Source organism: Hirundo rustica, assembly GCF_015227805.2.
Source record: "Hirundo rustica isolate bHirRus1 chromosome W unlocalized genomic scaffold, bHirRus1.pri.v3 SUPER_W_unloc_1, whole genome shotgun sequence".
NCBI lineage: Eukaryota > Metazoa > Chordata > Aves > Passeriformes > Hirundinidae > Hirundo > Hirundo rustica.
Window position 1 is genome coordinate 176,782 of NW_026690191.1, and position 19,046 is coordinate 195,827.

General features: G+C 42.4%; 1 protein-coding gene across 3 annotated transcripts in view; it reads right to left on the reverse strand.

Moving 5' to 3' along the window:
• The window catches only part of LOC120747602 (nipped-B-like protein), a 196,730-nt gene that overhangs the window by 113,786 nt on the left and 63,898 nt on the right, over positions 1-19,046 (reverse strand). For all 3 annotated transcript variants that reach the window (XM_040053619.1, XM_040053616.2, XM_040053618.2), the window contains exons 6-8: positions 18,132-18,283; positions 16,873-17,033; positions 10,281-10,374 (exon numbers count right to left, since the gene is read on the reverse strand). In XM_040053619.1, coding sequence (XP_039909553.1) covers positions 10,281-10,374; positions 16,873-17,033; positions 18,132-18,283 — 407 coding nt within the window. The remainder of the gene's footprint in view (positions 1-10,280; positions 10,375-16,872; positions 17,034-18,131; positions 18,284-19,046) is intronic.

The window sequence follows — 19,046 nt, forward strand, 5'->3', positions numbered from 1 at the left end:
CTGCTAACTGTTTTGCTTCCCTCATGCAGGATCCTGAGTTCTACCATCTCATGGTCACTACAGCCAAGGCTGTCCCCAACCTTCATGTCTTCAGCCAGTCCCTCCTGGTCTGTTATTACAAGGTCCAGCAACACACCTTTCCTTGTTGACTCCTCTACCACTTGCATCAAAAAGTTATCATTAATGATCTGCAGGAACTTCCTGGACTGTATGGGCTGGGCCATGTTGACTCTCCAACAAATATCAGGGTGGTTGAAGTTCCCCAGGAGAACCAGGGCCTGTGACCATGAGGCTATTTCCAGTTGCCCATAGAAAACCTCATCAATTTCCTCTTCCTGATGAGGTGGCCTGTAGTAAACACCTGCAACAATGTCACCTATATCAGCCTGTCCCTTAATTCTCACCCATAAACTCTCACCTCGTTCACCTATCCCTTGATAGAACTTAATACATTCCAATTGCTCTCTCACATAAAGATCAACTTCACCACCTCCCTTCTCTGACCTGTCCTTTCTAAAAAGTACATACCCATCCACAACAACATTCCAGTCATATGAGCTGTCCCACCATGCCTCTGTCATTGCAATGAGATCATGGCCCTGCAACCGCACATAGATTTTCAGTTATTCCTGTTTATTCCCCATGCTGCATGTATTTGTATACAGACACTTCAGAGGCAATCAGGCATGCAGGTTCCCTAGAAAGGGTATAAGAGGATTCACCATAACCATAACCACCCTCAGTGTGGTTTTTCCTTTGATCCTTACCTTGAGGGGCAGTCAAGGAACATCACTCACTGCAATGAATGGTACGACCTATTCCCCAGGAGGAAGCAATGGCATGAGTGGACCCCATCCCCAAGTCCTTTGGTTTAAAGCCCATCTCACCAAATTGGCCAACCTACTCCCAAAACTTCTCTTGCTCTTTTAAGACAGGTGGATCCCATCCCTCCTTAACAGGCTGTAATCATTAAAGCACAACCCACTGTTATAAAGGCCAAAACCTTCTTGATGGCACCAGCCACAAAGCCAGACTGATCTGTACTGTGTCTGCTCCTGGCAATCCCCATTTCTCTGACCAGTAGAATAGATGATAAGATGACTTGGGCATGGATGTTTCTATGGCTTTATAGTCTTCCTTGATCCTACCTACTTTTTGACTTGCAGCATCATTTGTACCCACATGAAAAAGGAATAGTGGGTAGTAGTCTGTACTCTTGACCAGTTGGGGCACTCTCGGCAACATCATGGATATCAGCCCCCAGTAGGCAGCATACCTCTCTCAGCTCTATCAGGCCAGCAGATGGGGGCCTCAGTGCCCCGTAACAGTCACCCACTACAATCACTCAACATTTCTTTTTACAGTAACTACCATGTGCTGCTGGTGCAGGTTTCCTTTGTTGGCCTTGCTCATGGACATCTAGTCTTTACAGCATCATATATTTTTGGGACACCTTCCACTAGATCAGGTTACTCAGGGCCCCATCCAACAGCCCCAACTCTCTCAGCCTTTCCTCATAGCAGAGGTGCTCCATCTCTCTAATCATCTTGGTGGCCTCTTCTGGACTTGCTCCAACAGGCCCATGTCCTTCCTCTGCTGGGGACTCCAGAGCTGGAGGCAGCACTGCAGGTGGGGTCTCACCAGAGCAGAGGAGAGGGACAGAATCACCTCCCTCGACCTGCTGGCCACTTCTCTTTGGGTGCAGCCCAGCACACAGGGGGTTTCTGGGTGCTCAGTGCACATGGACAGGGCATGGCCAGCCTCTTACCAACCAGTAACCCCAAGTATCTCTCCCCAGGGCTGTTCTTCACTCTCTACAACTACCTGAAAGGTGGTTGTAGTCAGGTGGGGATTGATCTCTTTCTCCAGGCAGCAACTGACAGAATGAGAGGACAGAGTCTTAAGCTGCGCCAAGGGAAATATAGATTGGATATTAGAAAAAAGTTTTTTACAGAAAGAGTGATAAAGTACTGGAATTGTCTGCCCGTGGAGGTGGTGGAGTCACTATCCCTTGATGTGTTTAAAAAAAGATTGGATGTGGCACTCAGTGCCATGGTTTAGTTGAGGTGTGTTGGGGGCTTACTCCAACATTGAGGTGGTTTCAGGGTCTTTGCTCCTCTGCACAGCTCCGAGCCGAGCTGAAGGAAGAGACGGAGTTCTCAGGTTTAGATTTTTCAAGGTTGCATACTTTGTTTATTGTTTTTTATCTTACAATTTCCTCGGAGTCCGACAAGATGTTCGCAGCTGCATGGATTCCTCACGTCTCCCCCCAAGCTGGGCTGTCCTTATCTTTTATACTAATTACTACGTATTTCTTATTTACTATTTCTTACTAATGTCTATCACTATTACTAAAAAGGTCATCTTTACTTTGACCCAATCCTCACTAACTACTTTGTGCCACGTCAATGCAGCAATGGAGTGAGGGAAGAAGAAGGAGAAGGAGAAGGAGACAACGCCTCAGATTCTCTATCTTGTCCCCATTCACTTCAATGCTAGGAACCTAAAACTATTATTTTCTCATTCTGTGATAAGCTAAACTACTATTTCTCACATTCTTGTGGCATGTAAACCTTTTCTCAGTGTAGGAAGTTTTTCCCATGGACTGAAATTAAAGCCAGTGTCTCTCTGAGCTCTGGGCTGGGGTCCCAGACCCCCCTGCCCAGGTCCCTGACCCTCCAGGGCAACCAAAGGAATGCCCTGGACTCCAACAGAGGTGTTGAGGCATGGGTTGGACTCAATGATTTTAAAGGTCTCTTCCAACCTAGCGATTCTGTGATTCTTGATCTGTTCATCCCCCAGCCTGGATTGATCCCGGGGACTGCCCAACCAAGGTGTAGCACCAGCACTTGGTCTTGTTAAACCTCATGAGATTCCAATGGGCCACTTCTCGAGCTTGTCCAGGTCCCTCTGGATGGCCCTGTCCTTCAGGTGAGTCACCTGCACCACTCAGCTTGGTGTCATCTGCAAACCTGCTGAGGGTGCCCTCGATCCTTTTGTGTCATTATTGAAGATATTAAATAACACTGATCCCAATACAGACCCCTGAGGGACACCGCTGGTCACTGATGTCCATTGAGACTCAGAGCTGTTGACTAAAAACCTCTGGATGCGACCATCCAACCAGTTCCTTCTCCCCTGAAGAGTCCACCCATCAAATCCATCTGTCTCCAATTTAGAGAGAAAGATGTGGGGCTCTGTATCAAAGGCTTTACAGAAGTCCATAGAAAGGACATCTGTAGCCCTTCCCTTGTCCACTGATGGAGTCACTCCATCAGAGGAGGCCACTGGGTTGGTCAGGCAGAACTTGCCCTTGGTGAAGCTGTGCTGACTGTCCCAAATCACCTCCCTGTCCTCCATGTGCCTTAGCAGAGCTTTCCGGAAGATCTGTTTCATGATCTTCCCAGGCACAGGGGTGAGGCTGTGTCCTAGGGTAACTTTATGATGTTTGTATCCCCAATCGTCTGTTCTGTTTGTGCTGTATATTGAGTCCTGTGCCTTTAAGACTGGTTCTAAGAGCAAGGAGAAGCGCGGAGTTTGTTTTGAGAAAACTGCCTGACTCCTCCACATTCTTCTGCGGACAGCAAGTTCGGCGGAGGCTTGGAGAGACTGCAGGACAGAGATCTTTTTTTTTTTTTTTCTTTTAGTTAGTTTCAGCTAGCTAGGGCAGAGAAGTTCCCTGAACTGTTTTTTTTTCTTTTTTCTTGGAACTGTTTAAACCTGCTCTGGACTGAAAACCCAGGGGAGCACTGGGGGCTGCACCTGTGGCCCACCGGGGCCTGGACCTCGGCATTTTCCAGCAGCGCCGGAGAGACTGGGACTGAGGAGAGTCCAAGAGAGAGCCGAGCTACACCCATGGCAAGGACTTTCTCAATTTGCCATCCCACTTCAGAAGGAGAGGTTTTATTGTTTCATATTATTCATTCTTTATACTTGTATGCACTTCATTTGTTTAGTAAAATAGGTTTTTCCACTTTTCTCCAAAGAGGTTTTTTTTTTTTTTTTTTTACCGGACTGGTTGGAGGGAGGGGCCACTTGGGCTTGCTTCCTTAGAGGGATCCTCTACAGGGGTTTTCTCCCAAATTTGTCCCAAACCAGGACAGGCTGACAGGGCAGTGGCTCCCAGGGTCCTCCTTTCTACCCTTTTTAAAGATGAGGACAATATTTCTCTCTTTTTCCAGTTACCTGGGACTTCACCTGACTGCCATGCCTTTTCAAATATTATGGAGAGTTGCTTGGCAACTACATCAGCCAATTCCCTCAGGACTCTGGGATGCATCTCATCAGGTCCCATGGACTTATGTACATTCAGGTTCCGCAGGTGGTCATGAGCCTGATCTTAGAGTGGGAGGGACTTTGCTCCCCCAGTCCCCACCCTGCTGTCCATCCATTCAACAGGTGTGGGAAGAGAGGTTGGCAATGAAGACTGAGGCAAAAAAAAAGTAGAGTACCTCAGCCTTCTCCTTGTCCATTCTTAACAGTTTTCCAGCACTGTTTATCAGGGGGGGTAACACCTTTGACAGCTCACAGACCAGTAGAAGTCCTTCCTGATATTCTTTGCGTCCCTTGCCAGGTTTAGTTCCAGCTTTGCCTTGGCCTTCCTGACCCCATCCCTACACAACTGGACTGCATCTCTATATTCTTCCCAGGATACCTATCCTTGTTTCTATTGCCTGTGCATTTCCTTCTCACCCTTTAGTTTGACCAGCAGGTCCCTACAGAGACATGCCCGTCTCTTGCCTTCCTTGCCTGGTTTCTTGCTCCTGGGGATCACTGGCTCTTGTGCTCTATGGAAGGCTTCCTTAAACATCTGCCAGCTCTATTCTGCTTCCTTGTCCCTGAAGGCAGTTTCCCAGGGGTTCCTATTGACTGACTCCTAGAAGAGCTGGAAGTTTGCTTTCCTAAAGTTCATCATCCCAACTTTACTCTTCCTCTCCATAATTCTACCAGGTACTCAAGTGAGCCTGACAGGCCTGTAGTTTCCAGGATCATCCTTCTTGCTCTTCTTTAAAATTGGGACATTTGCCAGCTTCCAGTCAGCTGAGGCCTCTCCAGATTCCCAAGTCCATTCAAAAATCATTGAGAGAGGCCTTGTGGTGACATCAGCAGCTCTTTGAGGAGCCAAAGATGGAGGCAAAGAATACATTAAACATCTCTGTCTCATCCATGTCCCTGTTTGTGAGGTGACCATCCTTATCCTGTAATGGGCCGATGTTATTTCTTTGCTGCCTTTTGCTATTAACGTTTTTTTTTTTTTTTTTTTTTATTATCCTCCACAGTTTTGGCAGCTCCAACTGCAGTTGAGCTTTGGCCACACAAATTTTCTCCCTCCAGTGTCGAGCGGCATCTCTGTATTCTTCCTATACCACCTGACCTTGCTTCCACAGGGCACACACCTTCCTTTTTAGCCTTATTTCCAAGAGGAGATCACTGTTCAGCCATGCTCGGCCTTCTGCCTCACCTGCTTGACTTCCAACACTGGGCAATTTCCTGCTCCTGTGCTCCTAGGAGGTGATGTTTAAAAAGTGACCAGCACTGATGGACTCCAGCACCTTCAGAAGTTTTTTTTCTCAGGAAGCCTTACTCTCCAGTTCCCTGAGCAGCCTGAAGTCTGCTCTCCTCATGTCCAGGGTTGAGGTTTTGCTGGCACTTTTCTTCCTGTCAACAGATTTTAAACTCAATCTCTTCATGGTCACTGTGGCCAAGATAGCTGCCAATCACCACTTTGCTCATGAGATCCTGTGTTGACCAGCAGCAGATGAAGGAGGGCATCTTTCTGAGTCAGCTCCCTTAGGACCTGTTCCATGAAGTTGTCATCCAGGTGTTTTAGCAATCTTCTGGACCTGCTTGTACCAGCTGTGTGATATTCCCAGTTAACAACTGGCAAGTTCAAGTCCCCCATAAGGACATGGGTAGTTGATTTAGAGGTGTTCCTCAAAGAATAATTCATTGGTGTCATGGTCCTGGCTAGAAGGTCTTTAGAAGATTTTCACAATGACATCCTCATTATTTGTTTTCCCCTTGATTTTTACCCAGAGGATCACAACTGTGCCATGGCCAACTGTAAGCTCCACACATTCCAGTCCCTCCATTACATACAGTGCCACACCCTCCTTACCTGCCCTTCCTATCCCTCCTAAAGAGATTGTAATCATCCATCATGACACACCAGTCTTGAAGTAATTCAGAGCTGCACAGAGTCTCCAACTGTCCAGAAGTCCTTGCTATTTCCATCTCAGAAGTACAGAAATGCAGTCTGTACACATACCTTCAGTAATTGTCTCACATTTCTATGTTATATAAGAAAGATTAGATATAACATCCTTCCTGTGTTTTTTCTCTGGACTGGTGTCTAGTGCCATTCTTTTTGTCCTCCCAAGCAAACAATTAATTTTGCTAACTTTCTTTATCAAAGTTTGCAATTTGTCAACCAAACTTTCAAGGACAAATGATAGTAGCAACAAAAAGCTCAGTGTAGGTACTTGCTGTTTGTCACTGGAAAATTTAGCAGCATAACCAATTGCTTTCACTCCAAATTATAGGCCAAAAGCTCACTGTCAGGGATCACATATTCTAAATAGCACTAATTATCCACACCTCTTCAATACATTTCTAAAATGCAAGATTAGAGGAAGTAAACATCTGGCAAGATTCTTGCAGCATCAAGAACTGGTTCTCTCAATCAGGGTTTATCAATTTCTTTAAGAAGTCAAAATGGTAGCACCATTAGCAACAGTACTTCAGTTGTGTGCTTTATCATTGAGAAAAGTAATGCTAACATACAGGTAAATCAAAAAGCTCCTCTTCCACTTTTTCAGCCTCTTGAATGCTGAAATGTTACAATCTGAATTGTACAACCAGTTGTTTTCAGAAATATTCATGAAAGGTATACCTTCAGAACAAGTTCCAAGACAACCAATTGAAACAGCAGCAACTTTAACCAGAAAAATAATTAAAATATTCTTCTGGCTGAGTGGCTACAGAACAATTTATATTTCTTTAAGTAGTCTATGCAGCAGTGGGGGAAGATGTTGGAAAATTCTTTTAAATTTAGCACAATAATATATGATCCCTATATTAGTGGTTAATGCTTAGTTGTGTACCATACAGTGCTTAGTACAAATGTCAGAGATTACTGTAGCTGTCTGTTAACTCCCTGCATCTGTGACATTATAATGTCTTGTGCCAGCTAATGCTTCCTTGTTTACTTATAGCAGTGATTAATATATACTAGTAGATGTCTTAGTTTTCAGAACAGAGAGGGAGTGCTGGAATAAAGAATGATAAGGGAAGTGCATTGTGACCTGACCCCATATTTGAGATACTCTCAAGGAGGAAAGATTCATCAGATTATCTGGGAACATAAAAGGGAATTTTGAGGAATGGGATGTTCCCAAATGACCACCAAAGACCCTCAAAAGACCCCTACTCATATACAAATATGTTCATGGAAATAACAAGCATATATACATGTATTTGGGAAATGTGATGAAAATGTAATAGACATATGATGAATATATATTAGTTTCAGGAATATAACCTGGTCTGTTAGGTTACCGGGCATGTATGCTTTGAGGAGAATTCCCCATGCACCCACCCAGTGCTGCTAATAAAGTAATGTTTGCTTCCTAACATAAAAAAATTGTTTGGAGTGTTTATTTCCCAGTTTTAGGTGACAAAGGTAATCATATATTTGAGTGGAAGTCTCGGGTTTTTCTCCCAAGAATCAGGTGGCTTTAGAGTCTTTTGCCTTCTGATGAGCCCTGAGCCGGACACAAGAAAGAGACAGAGTCTTCAGGTTCTGATTTTTCAAGGTTGCGCGCTTTGTTTATTATTTCTTATCTCACAATTCTTTCTGTGCCCAGCTAAGATCTGTGCAGCTGCTCGGGCATCTGACGACTCCCCCTGCACTGGGATGTCGCTGCCTCTTATACTAATTGTTACGTATTCTTTATTTATAGTTATTTGCCAATACCTACTACCTATACTAAACAGGTCATCTCTACTCTGACCCAATCTCCTTAAATTACTTTGTGCCACTGTCACTGAAGAAAATGGAGTGAATGAAGAAGCATGAGACAACGCCCAAAATCCTCCATCTCCCATCCACTTCCATACTAAAGAACCCAAAACTACAATTTTTCACCCTGTGATAAGCTAAACTACTATCTTTCACACTCTTGTGGCCTGTAATTCATCTTGCAATGTAGGAAGCCTTTCCCATGGACTGGGATCAAAGCCAGTGTCTTTCTGGGCTCTGTGCCAGGGTCCCAGACCCCCCTGTCCAGGTCTCTGACCCTCCAGGGCAACCAAAGGAATGCCCTGGACTCTGACATGGAAGTAGCTTAGATTCACAGTGTTGCTAAACTGATAAGCTCAAATATCAATTTTGTGTACAGAGTTAAAGAAAAACAACCACATTTAGTCTTTGCCATTTACACAAGTCTCACAAGTCCTTTAGCACAAAATCTCCTAAAATACTGATGATGCTGACATGCTATACAATTACTTCTCACTTGCATTTGAGCCACATTTCTTCTATCACTGTTTACCACAGTATATGCCTGAAGATGAACCACAGTGATGATCTAGCAGTCACAGGATCATAGGATAATTCAGTTAAGAAGGAACCTCAGGAAGCCTTTAGTTGATCCTTGTGCTCAAAGCAGGGTGAGCAAGACCATGTGTCCTGGTTCCAACCAGGACAGGGTTAATTTTTGCAGTAGCTGTGAGGGGGCATGGACAGGACCCACAGGTTATTCTATACTACCTCACATCATTGCTGGGGGCAAGGGGACAGGGAGTGTCTTCTGGGGAGAAGGGGCTCCTTCCAGTGGAGTAAGCACGGGCAGAGGAAGTCATCTGCGATTGTATGGGGGTTTCTATGTGAATAATTTCCTTTCTTGTACCCTTTGTCATTAGTTTTGTTGCTATCACTGTTCCTTTTCTTATCTCCTTGCTGTTTCCAGTAAATTGTTCTTATCTCAGCCTATGATCTTTGCCTTCTGTGTCTCCAATTCTCCTCTTCAGCCCACCACAGCAGGAGGGGGAGGGGAAAATGGGAGGGCGAGAGAGGAGCGGAGCGGAGCACGTAGTTTGGGAGAGTCTTGGTGGGGGCACTGAATTGGGAAGTATCACTCCTAAACCACGACACCATGTTATGCAGGGCTTATCCAGCCAAGTCTTGAAAACATGCAAGAATGAAAAATGCGCAGATTCTCTGGGCTTTTCCAATGCTCGACTCTCCTGACAGTGAAAAAGGTTTTCCTTATATCTAGTCAGAACCTCCCATTTCAGTCTAAATCCATTGTCTCTCATCCTTGCTCCACAACACTGTGGAAAGTCTGACTCAAATCTTCCTGATAATCTCAGGTATGAGGAAACTGCTCTAAGGTCTGTTTGTCCATTGTGTGTCATCCCATCTGTGTGTCCCTGTCATCATCATCATCATCCACATCCCCCCTCAAAGACTTGTTTTATCCAGGCTGCACAACCCAAATACCCTCACCTTCTCTGGAATCTCCCCCATCTCCTCCCTCTCCACCTAATCTGACCACCCATAAAGATTTTATTTTGTTTCAGGATTAAAGAGAAGAAAACACTATTGCATCTTTTTACTATTGCCATGTAAATACATAAGCACTGAAAACTTAAATTAGCAAGAATATGCCCAAACCCCTATCTTACTAAATCTCATCTATCTCAGTTATTGCTTCCTGGGGAGAATATTAAAAACAGCAGTATGCATTACATATTTTAGCATAATTATTTTCTCAGCTGACTGACAGTTTACCCTATTCCTTCTCCACAGCTAAGGTTTTCAGGCTTCATTTATGCTATATATATTGTGTTCATTGAACTACTTTTAATTTCATGTTCATAAAATTTGATGATTGCAATCAAGACAAGCATTGCATGTTAAAACACTTTTGAGCTGTTTAAGAGTTCAATACTTGTAAATACTGCCTTAAAATAATTTCTTATGTAGAGCAACTGAAATGATTCCTTTAAAGAATTTAGTCCTCATATTGGAACGGATTTAAAATTATTCTGTCCTTCATGAATTTGAGCTTTGTTTTGAAGTATAATTAGTCAATTTTTGAACCTTCAGAAATTTCTTCTGAATCAGGGCTCAAAATAATTTTGTATCCAAAACTTAATGACATACTCTTTAGTACTATTGGAATATAGAAGTTGGGAGACCTAACTAAATACCTCTTTAAACTCTGTGTTTTAAAACTGGGAAAAAAATACATTGATATATATGACTGCTATATTACCTTTAAGGGTTCCATCACTTCCAGATGGAGAGCAGACTGACTGTGGTGACCTCAAGGAAAAAGATGCAGCATTCCTTACTGAAGGATCGCCATCCTAAAGTGACCATAATAAAAAAAAAAAAATCATGAACACTTGATAAAATAAAGACTGAAATTACTACATATACTGATAAAATGGACTGGATGAAAAAGCATACAAAAATATTAGAAAAATATTTATTTATATAAAAAAACTTTGTCATTTGGACTGCTATTAGACTACTATATAGGCAAAATTCAAAAAAACAATCAGCCTTAAGAATTTAGAACTAGAACATGCACACAAAAATAAATCCATGTATGTCTTCTAGCTAAATTAGCACTTTTGGTTGACATTAAGATTTCATTTAGAAGTTTTTTGTTACATACAGTAAAGAGCTGAAAAACAGAAAGATGAACTCTCTACAATACCAACTGAAAGAAATTGAGTATAAGTAGTTTTTTCTCTTTTATAAACAAATTCAGCATTTTTTTAAATTAGCCCACCCTTAAAGTTTATTAGAATGTCATCTTACTCTTACAGTTAAGCAAACCAAAACTTTGTATTTATACCCTCCAACATAAACACATCAAGATTGAACAAAATTTGTAGCACACCCATTGTGGCAACTGAGATAGATGGATGTCAACTACACGCTCCCTCTGACAATGGCCAAACAGCCAATTTTCACATGCATAGCAGTAGATCAGCTACTGCATGTTATGCCTTGTGAAGGCATAGATCACACTGCTTAAGGATAAAGAAAATAGTTTGATATTTATGGACTGAAAGTGCTCACAAGGCAAAGAATATAAATTCATAAGAAACCAGATTTCAGCAATTTCATCATACATAGGCATTTACAAAACAATTCTATTAGATTTTTTCCCCTCCCACAGCAAAATTAATCTAAAACTCATGATGTGCTATTAATTACACTTATTTTTCTAACTGCTTGCAAAAAGACTTGTTACCTGGTGAGAAAGCCTCATGTGCAAAGAAATCTAATATTCTGATTCAATACAATAAAAAGAACTATAACCTAAACTTACATGTTTTTTATTGCAAGTCAAAATGAATTAATTTGTTGATGTAACAGTTACTTGTTTATTTAATACACTGAAAGTAAGGAGTTGATTTTTTCAAACATGAATTATCTTTGAATTATAATAAATCTCAAACCCACCAAAATACTGGGAACAAAAATTTAGTAACTTTTATAGATATATTTTTTATTAGAACAGGAGAGGTCCTCTACCCATGGACTGCCAAGGACAAAGGCAAAGACATATTTTATTAAATTAACTACACTAACTAGGTAGATGACCTTTCAGGTACACGCATGCCATTCCTGAAAATTTGTCAGCTACTGTAGAAGTCCTCATTTACTGTTTCCTAGATCAGAACATCATCAAATGGTGAGATGTAAGCACAAACTTATACTCTGGGCATGTTCTCACATGCACTGACAGCCCAGAAAGCCAACTGCAGCCTGGATTGCATCAAAAGCGGTGTAACCCAGCAGGTCAAGGGAGGTGATTCTGTCCCTCTACTCTGCTCTAGTGAGACCCCACCTGCAGTGTGCTGCCTCCAGCTCTGGAGTCCCCAGCACAGGAAAAACTTGGACCTGCTGAAGCAAGTCCAGAAGAGGCCACCAAGATGATTAGAGATGGAGCACCTCTGCTGTGAGGAAAGGCTGAGAGAATTAGGACTCTTCAGCCTGGAGAAGAGAAAGCTCCAGGGAGACCGTAGAGCAGCCTTCCAATGTCTGAAAGGGAACCTCCAACAAAGCCAGAGAGGGACTCTTTATCAGGGAGTATAGCAATAGGACAAGGAGTAATGGCTTAAAGCTGAAAGAGGGTAGATCTAGATTAGATGTTAGGAAGGCAGTCTTCCCTGTGAGTGTGGTGAGGCCCTGGGGCAAGTTGCCCAGAGAAGCTGCAGCTGCCCCATCCCTGGAAGTGTTCAAGGCCAGGTTGGATGGGGCTTGGAACAACTTGGTCTAGTGGAAGGTGTCCCTGTCCATGGTAGGGGTTTGGAACACTATAGTTTTCAAGGTCCCTTTCAACCCAAGCCATTCTGTGGTTCTCAGGTTTCTCAAGAAACGGTCCTTTACTTGAGTATATTCACAGTGAGCCTCAAGAATATGCTTACTGATTTAGTAGAATCAAATACTGCAAATACACAATATCCTTCAGACATTCATAACTTTTAAAAAACAAAATACTAATGCTAAGAAAAAAGATAAACAAAGTTTTAGATTGTATGATTTATCCTTGTTCATAACTATCTCTGCCAATGGTAACACTGCTTTCAAAAAAGGTGCAACATTATGACGAACTTGATTGTTCATATATAAATGCAAAACTTGAATTACTTAAACTTGTTCAAACTGTTTTCTGCAGGATGGCTACTAAAATCAGTTTTTAAAGGTATAGTTTTTACCCTTGGTCTTTTTCCCGTTAAACTGCTCAATGATGTTATGCTTTATGTTTTCATAGTCAGTTTTGAATGAGTTTCATAGAATTGTCAAGGTTGGAAAATATCTTTAAGATCATCAAGTCCAACCAATAACGCAGCACTGCCATTATGTTGACCATTAAACCATGTCCCCAAGTGCTACATCCACACATTTTTTGAACACTTCCAAGGATGGTGACTCAACCACTGCCCTGGGCAGCCTGGTCCAATGCTTGACAACTGTTTCCATGAAGAAATTTTCCCTAATATCCAATCTAAACCTCCCCTGGCACAACTTTAGGCCACTTCCTCTTGTCCTCCAGAAGAATTTAACTCCCACCTGGCTCCACCTTCCTTTCAGGGAGTTGTACAGTGAGAAGGTCCCCTCTGAGCCTCCTGTTCTCCAGGCTGAGCCCCCTCAGCTCCCTCAGAACATCCTGGTCCTCCAGAACCCTCCCCAGCTCCATTGCCCTTCTCTGGACTTGTTCCAGCACCTCAATGTCTTTCTTGCAGTGATGGGCCTAGAACTGGACACAGCACCCAAGGTGTGGCCTCACCAGTGCCAAGTACAGCAAGACAATCACTTCCCTGGTCCTGCTGATCACATCATTTCTGATCCAAGCCAGGATGCCATTGGCCTTCTTGCCCACCTGGGCACATGCTGGTTCAAGTTCAGCTGCTGTTGTTCAGCACCCCCAGGTGCTTTTCCTTGTGGGCAGCTTTCCAGCCACTCTGTACCACCCTGGAGCTGCATGGGGCGGTTGTGACCCAAGGACAGGACCTGGCACTTGGCCTTGTTGAACCTCATACAATTGGCCTTGTCCCATCACTCCAGCCTTTCCAGATCCCTTTGCAGAGCCTTCCTGCCCTCCAGCAGATCAAGACTCCAGCCAACTTGGTGCCCTCTGTAAACTTAGTGAAGGTGCACTTGATCCCCTTGTCTGGGTCATCAATGAAGATGTTAAATAGGACTGGCCCCAATACTGAGCCCTGGGGAACCCCACTAGTGACTGGCTGCCAACTGGATGTAGCTCCATTCCCCACCACTCTCTGAGCCTGGCCATCCAGACAGTTTTTTACCCATTGAACAGAGCACCTTTCAAAGCTATGGGCTGCTAGCTTTTCCAGGAGAATGCCCTGGGAAACAGTGCCAAAACAGCTTTATTGAAGTGCAGCTAGACACATCCACAGCCTTTCCCACATCCACTAACTGGGTCACCTTGTTGTAGATTAGGTTGGTCAAGCAGGACCTGCCTTTCCTAAACCCCTGCTGGCTAGGCCTGATGCCCTGGTTGTCCTGCATGTGTTGCATGACCTTACCTGACACCATGGCCAGGCTGACAGGCCTGTAGTTCCCTGAATCCTCCTTCCAACCATTCTTATAGGTGGGTGACACATTTGCAAACTTCCAGTCCCCTGGGACCTCCCCCAGTTGACCAGCACTGCTGGTAAATGACTGGAAGTATCTTGGTGAGATCCTCCACCAGCTCCCTCAGTACCCTTGGCTGGATCCTATCCAACCCCATAGGCCTGAGGGGGTCTAAGTAGCATACCAAGCCTTTTCCTCATCCTTTGTCAGTATGTTTACCTCCACATCAAATACAGGATGGAGATTCTCCTCAGCCCTCCTTTTGTTGCTGATATATTTGTACAACCACTTTTTGTTGTCTTTTACAGCAGTAGCTAGATAAAGTTCTAGCTGGGCTTTGTCCCTTTGAATTTTCTCCCTGCATGACCTCCCAACATCCTTTTAGTCCTCCTGAGCTGCCTGCCTCTTTTTCCAGAGGTGATGCACTCTCTTGTTCTCTCTGAGTTCCATTCAAAGCTCTCTGTTCGACCAGGCTGGTCTTACCTGCCAGCTTGTCTTTCAGCACATGGGGACAGCCTGCTCCTGCTCCTTTGAGATTTCTTTCTTAAAGCACATCCAGCTTTCCTGGAGCCCTTTGCCCTTCAGGACTGCCTCCCAAGTGACTGTCTCAACCAGGCTCCCAAATAGGCCAGTCTGCCCTCTGGAAGTCCAAGGTAGCAGTTCTGCTGACCCCTTTGCTTACTTCTCTGAGAACAGAAAACTATCAATTCATGATCACTGTGCCCAAGATGGCTTCCAATTATCACATCCCACACCAGCCCTTCTCTGTTCACAAACAGCGGGTCCAGTGGGGCACCTCCCCTGGTTGGCACACTCACCAGCTCTGTCAGTTCTTCCACACACTCCAGGTACCTCTTGGACTGTTTCCTCTGCTGTGCTGTATTTCCAGCAGAGATCTGGTAAGTTGAAGTCCCCCACGAGAACAAGGGCCAGAGATTGCGAGACTTCTCCCAGCTACTCATAGAACATTTTGTCTTTTTCTTCATCCTGGCTGGGTGGTCTATAAGAGACTCCCATCAGGAGATTTGCCCTGTTGGCCTTCCCCTTGATTCTTACCCATAAACACTCAACCCTATCGATACCATAATTAAGCTCCAGACAATCAAAACACTCCCTAACATATGAGAGGTATCTAAAGCCTCTCCTTCCTTGCTGACCTGATAAAGAGTTTATAGCCATCCATTGCAGCATTTCAGTCATGCAAGTCATCCCACCATGTCTCCGTGATTGCAACTGTCATAGTTTCCCTACTGCACCATGGCTTCCAGTTCCTCCTGTTTGTTGCCCATGCTGTGTGCATTGGTGTAGATGCACTTCAGTTGCATTTGCTGATGATACAAAACTGGGGGGAGTGGCTGATACACCTGCAGGCCGTGCTGCCATTCAGGGGGACCTTAATAGGCTGGAGAATTGGGCAGAGAGAAGCCTAATGAGGTTCAACAAGGGCAAGTGTAGGGTCCTGCACCTGGGGAGGAATAACCCCAAGTACCACCACAGGTTGGGGGTGACCTACTAGAGAGATAGTAGTGGGGGGATATATGTTCATTTAATGCCAAAAACAGCTTCTTATTTTGAAGAATTTGCATTGCTGAAGAGTACTGATGAGATTGTGTATTATGGTAGATTCCTTCATTATGAAACTCTCTTGTTTAAGATATTACTTCTTAGCTAATATGTTTCATCAGCATAATTATTTCATTTAAAAAGAGAAGACTAATAAAATTAATAACTCTCTTGGAGTTCCAGTGTACTAATCCATGTAAGGAATTTAGGTAGCCTGCTGTTATCAATGCACTTGTTGAATACAACAGTTGTTTGCTTCCACAAGCTAATTTAGGAAGACAAGAGTTGCCCCTAGTTTTCATAAGGTAAATTAAATACATCTTAAAAAAAAAGGTCAAAATAGGCCCGCTTGTCACCAGGTTTTGATCAAGTTTTATAACTGTTGTAGACATCACTAAGACCACACAGTTCAAAAAACTAAAATCAAAAACTATAAATGAAACTTAACTGCTGTCCCCTTAAAAGGTGTCAAGAGACTGTGTGCCAAACTTGTAAAGAAGAGTCACAACATGCTTCATCCACAGGATGAGATGCTCATTAAGAAAGTGAAGAAGTTGAAAACACCATGGGAGAAAGTTGCTGATTTTTTTTCATTTATATTCAATACTTTAGCAAGAATTTCTCCCACATAAACCAAAGTCACTGGGAAAACATATTATAAATAAACCAGGCCATAAAAGCACATAACAGACCTGTAAGAAAAAAATGTTAAAAGGATTTTTTGCCTTTGACAACACTACTATATTACTGAATAGATTATGCAATTGTCTCATCTAACTGACAGTTAGGGGAATCTTCAGAAAGACACGTTAACTATAAACCTATTTAGAATATAGTATTGTTTACATCAATATATTGATACAATAATTGCAGAGAGACTCTACCATCTCTTTATTATAAACTCACATGAGTAAGACTTTTTACTTTTCATACTTTCATCAGAATCAATGTTACAAATTGTTCCAAAGTACAGAGATCTAGAAAAATCTTAAAACTTGCACATTAAAATTGCAGTTTACTGCACACATCTGAAACTGAAATATATTTTCAGTGGTTTTATTCATCAACAGCATCCTCATAAAATATCTGACTTTTAAGGCAGCTAAACACATACTTTACACACACAGCTTTATCATAGTAAATATTTGTTTTATCATCATAAACCGATCTAGGTAACATACATCACTACTTATCCTGTGCACCATCTGTAGATAGTCTTCATTTGAGCCATGTCTAGAATCATCAGCATGATGATTAGCTGAATTTCCAGACAATTGACTTGAAACTTTATTTTCATGGAGATTCCTCATCCCAGCTGTGACAATGGGACTGGATACTGAAGCTGAAATACAGAAAAATAAAAATAACTATACCAATATATTCACACAATGGTTAACTCTAAAATATCTCACAGAAAAAAACATAATATTAATGAGTTGGATGCAAGAGGTCTAGGATTGGAACAAGAATCCCAACTTTCTTCACTGAATCCTTTTTCCACAAATACCTTGAATAAAATGAGTATCTAAGTTTCAAATTTTCAAGAGACTTAAACCTAAATTCCATATACATATTAGCCATGCTTCACTCCACATCTATCCTAATTACAGTCAGCATCATACTCAGGTTATAGAAAACTTTATTTTCCTCTATATAATATGCATTCACTACCTTTAGTAATTTTAGTAACTTCCAAGGTTAGTAACTTCCATGAGACATATAACATTACATACAGAACAGCTATATAAATTCTAAGCACACTGCTAAACTTTAGGAACAGATGATTTAACAGTCTAACAAGAATTCTACTTCCAAGAAAGGATAATGCCCAGATACTTAACAATGTTCATGTTGTTCAAGATTGTTTTTAGAAAAGGGAAGAACAAAGAAATCCATTCAATCTGAAGACCATCTTTGCCAGTTATTGCATACCTTGAGTATAATTCTAGCCAACTTAGCCTAGCCTAAAATGCAAAGGTTTGGTAAGGTTAAATAAGCTGGCAGCAAAACTTACATTACACTGGCAAAAATTATGTTTTCACCAATACAGATAAACAATTGCCATAGCTAACAAATAAAAAGTTTTTGGTTTTGTTTTTTTTTATTATTTTTCTATTGTCATGTATATGTGACAACTATGCAAAATCAGTGTACATAGAGGAGAAGCATTAACGCCAAGGTCACTGGTTCAATCCCTGTATGGGCCATTCACTTAAGAGTTGGACTCAATGATCCTTCTGGGATTTTTTTGAAATAAAATAAATGCTACCACTGTACAGTCAGGAAAGCAAAGCTTAAGCATACCTAAAAAATTCCCTACCAACTCCAAGATTTGCATTAAGCATGTGACTCCTTCAAAGAAATTAGAGAGCTGTGAAACACACACATGAAGGTAAAGCTGACATGAGATAGGAGAATAAAATAAATATCAAAGACTTACCTTGCTGCATCTGAGGATGTGGTGTATAACTCGGAGGATGTGAATATGGCATGTATCCTGCAGGACTCTGAGGAGCATACGGACTAGGCACTGGACTGTTCTGTTGTGCCAAAAATCTGTTCCCAGAGCTTGTTTGTGGTGGCACAAACCGGCTAAAAAATAAAATGAAAAAGTTTGAAAAAGTTGGAAATTTATACAAACTTCTTATTTCTTTTAGAAGACTGAGGGAGCTGGGGGTGTTTAGTCTGGAGAAAAGGAGGCTCAGGGGACACTATTGTTGAAAGGAGGTAACAAGCAACAGGACAAGAGGAAATGGCCTCAAGTTATTCCAGGGGAGGTGTAGATTATATATCTGGAAAAATATCTTTACCAAAAGGTTTGTCAGGCACTGGCACAGGCTGCCCAGGGAAGTGATTAAGTCACCAACCTGGAGGTGTATACGTGTCACTTAGGGACATGGTTTAGTAGTGGACCTGACAGTGTTAGGTTAACAGTTGGACTTGATGATCTTAGAGGTCTTTTCCAACCTAAATGATTCTATAGGTACATGCTACTTGATGACACTCAAAGTTTGAAAAAGAACCAGAAAGTGGATGAGAAAGCTGATGGAAGACTGGCCAAATTACTGGGCCTATTCTCCTCTGAGCAGCCTTCTGTATAACTGTTACAGCAGTATTCCATGTTTTTACAAGCCTTCTTTCCCACCTGTCTGTCACATTGCTAATGTTATACATGCTGGAACACATAGTCTCTTCTCTCCTGTCCTCCTGCTATAGGTAGAGAATAGCTGATGGGGTGTCAGGAGGCAGGGGTATTACTTTAGCAGGAAAGAAAGTTTGCCAAAATTATGTGAAGGAGGGACAGCAGGGAATTCTGACTAATCAGAATACAAACATTACTCACTAGCAAAAAAGA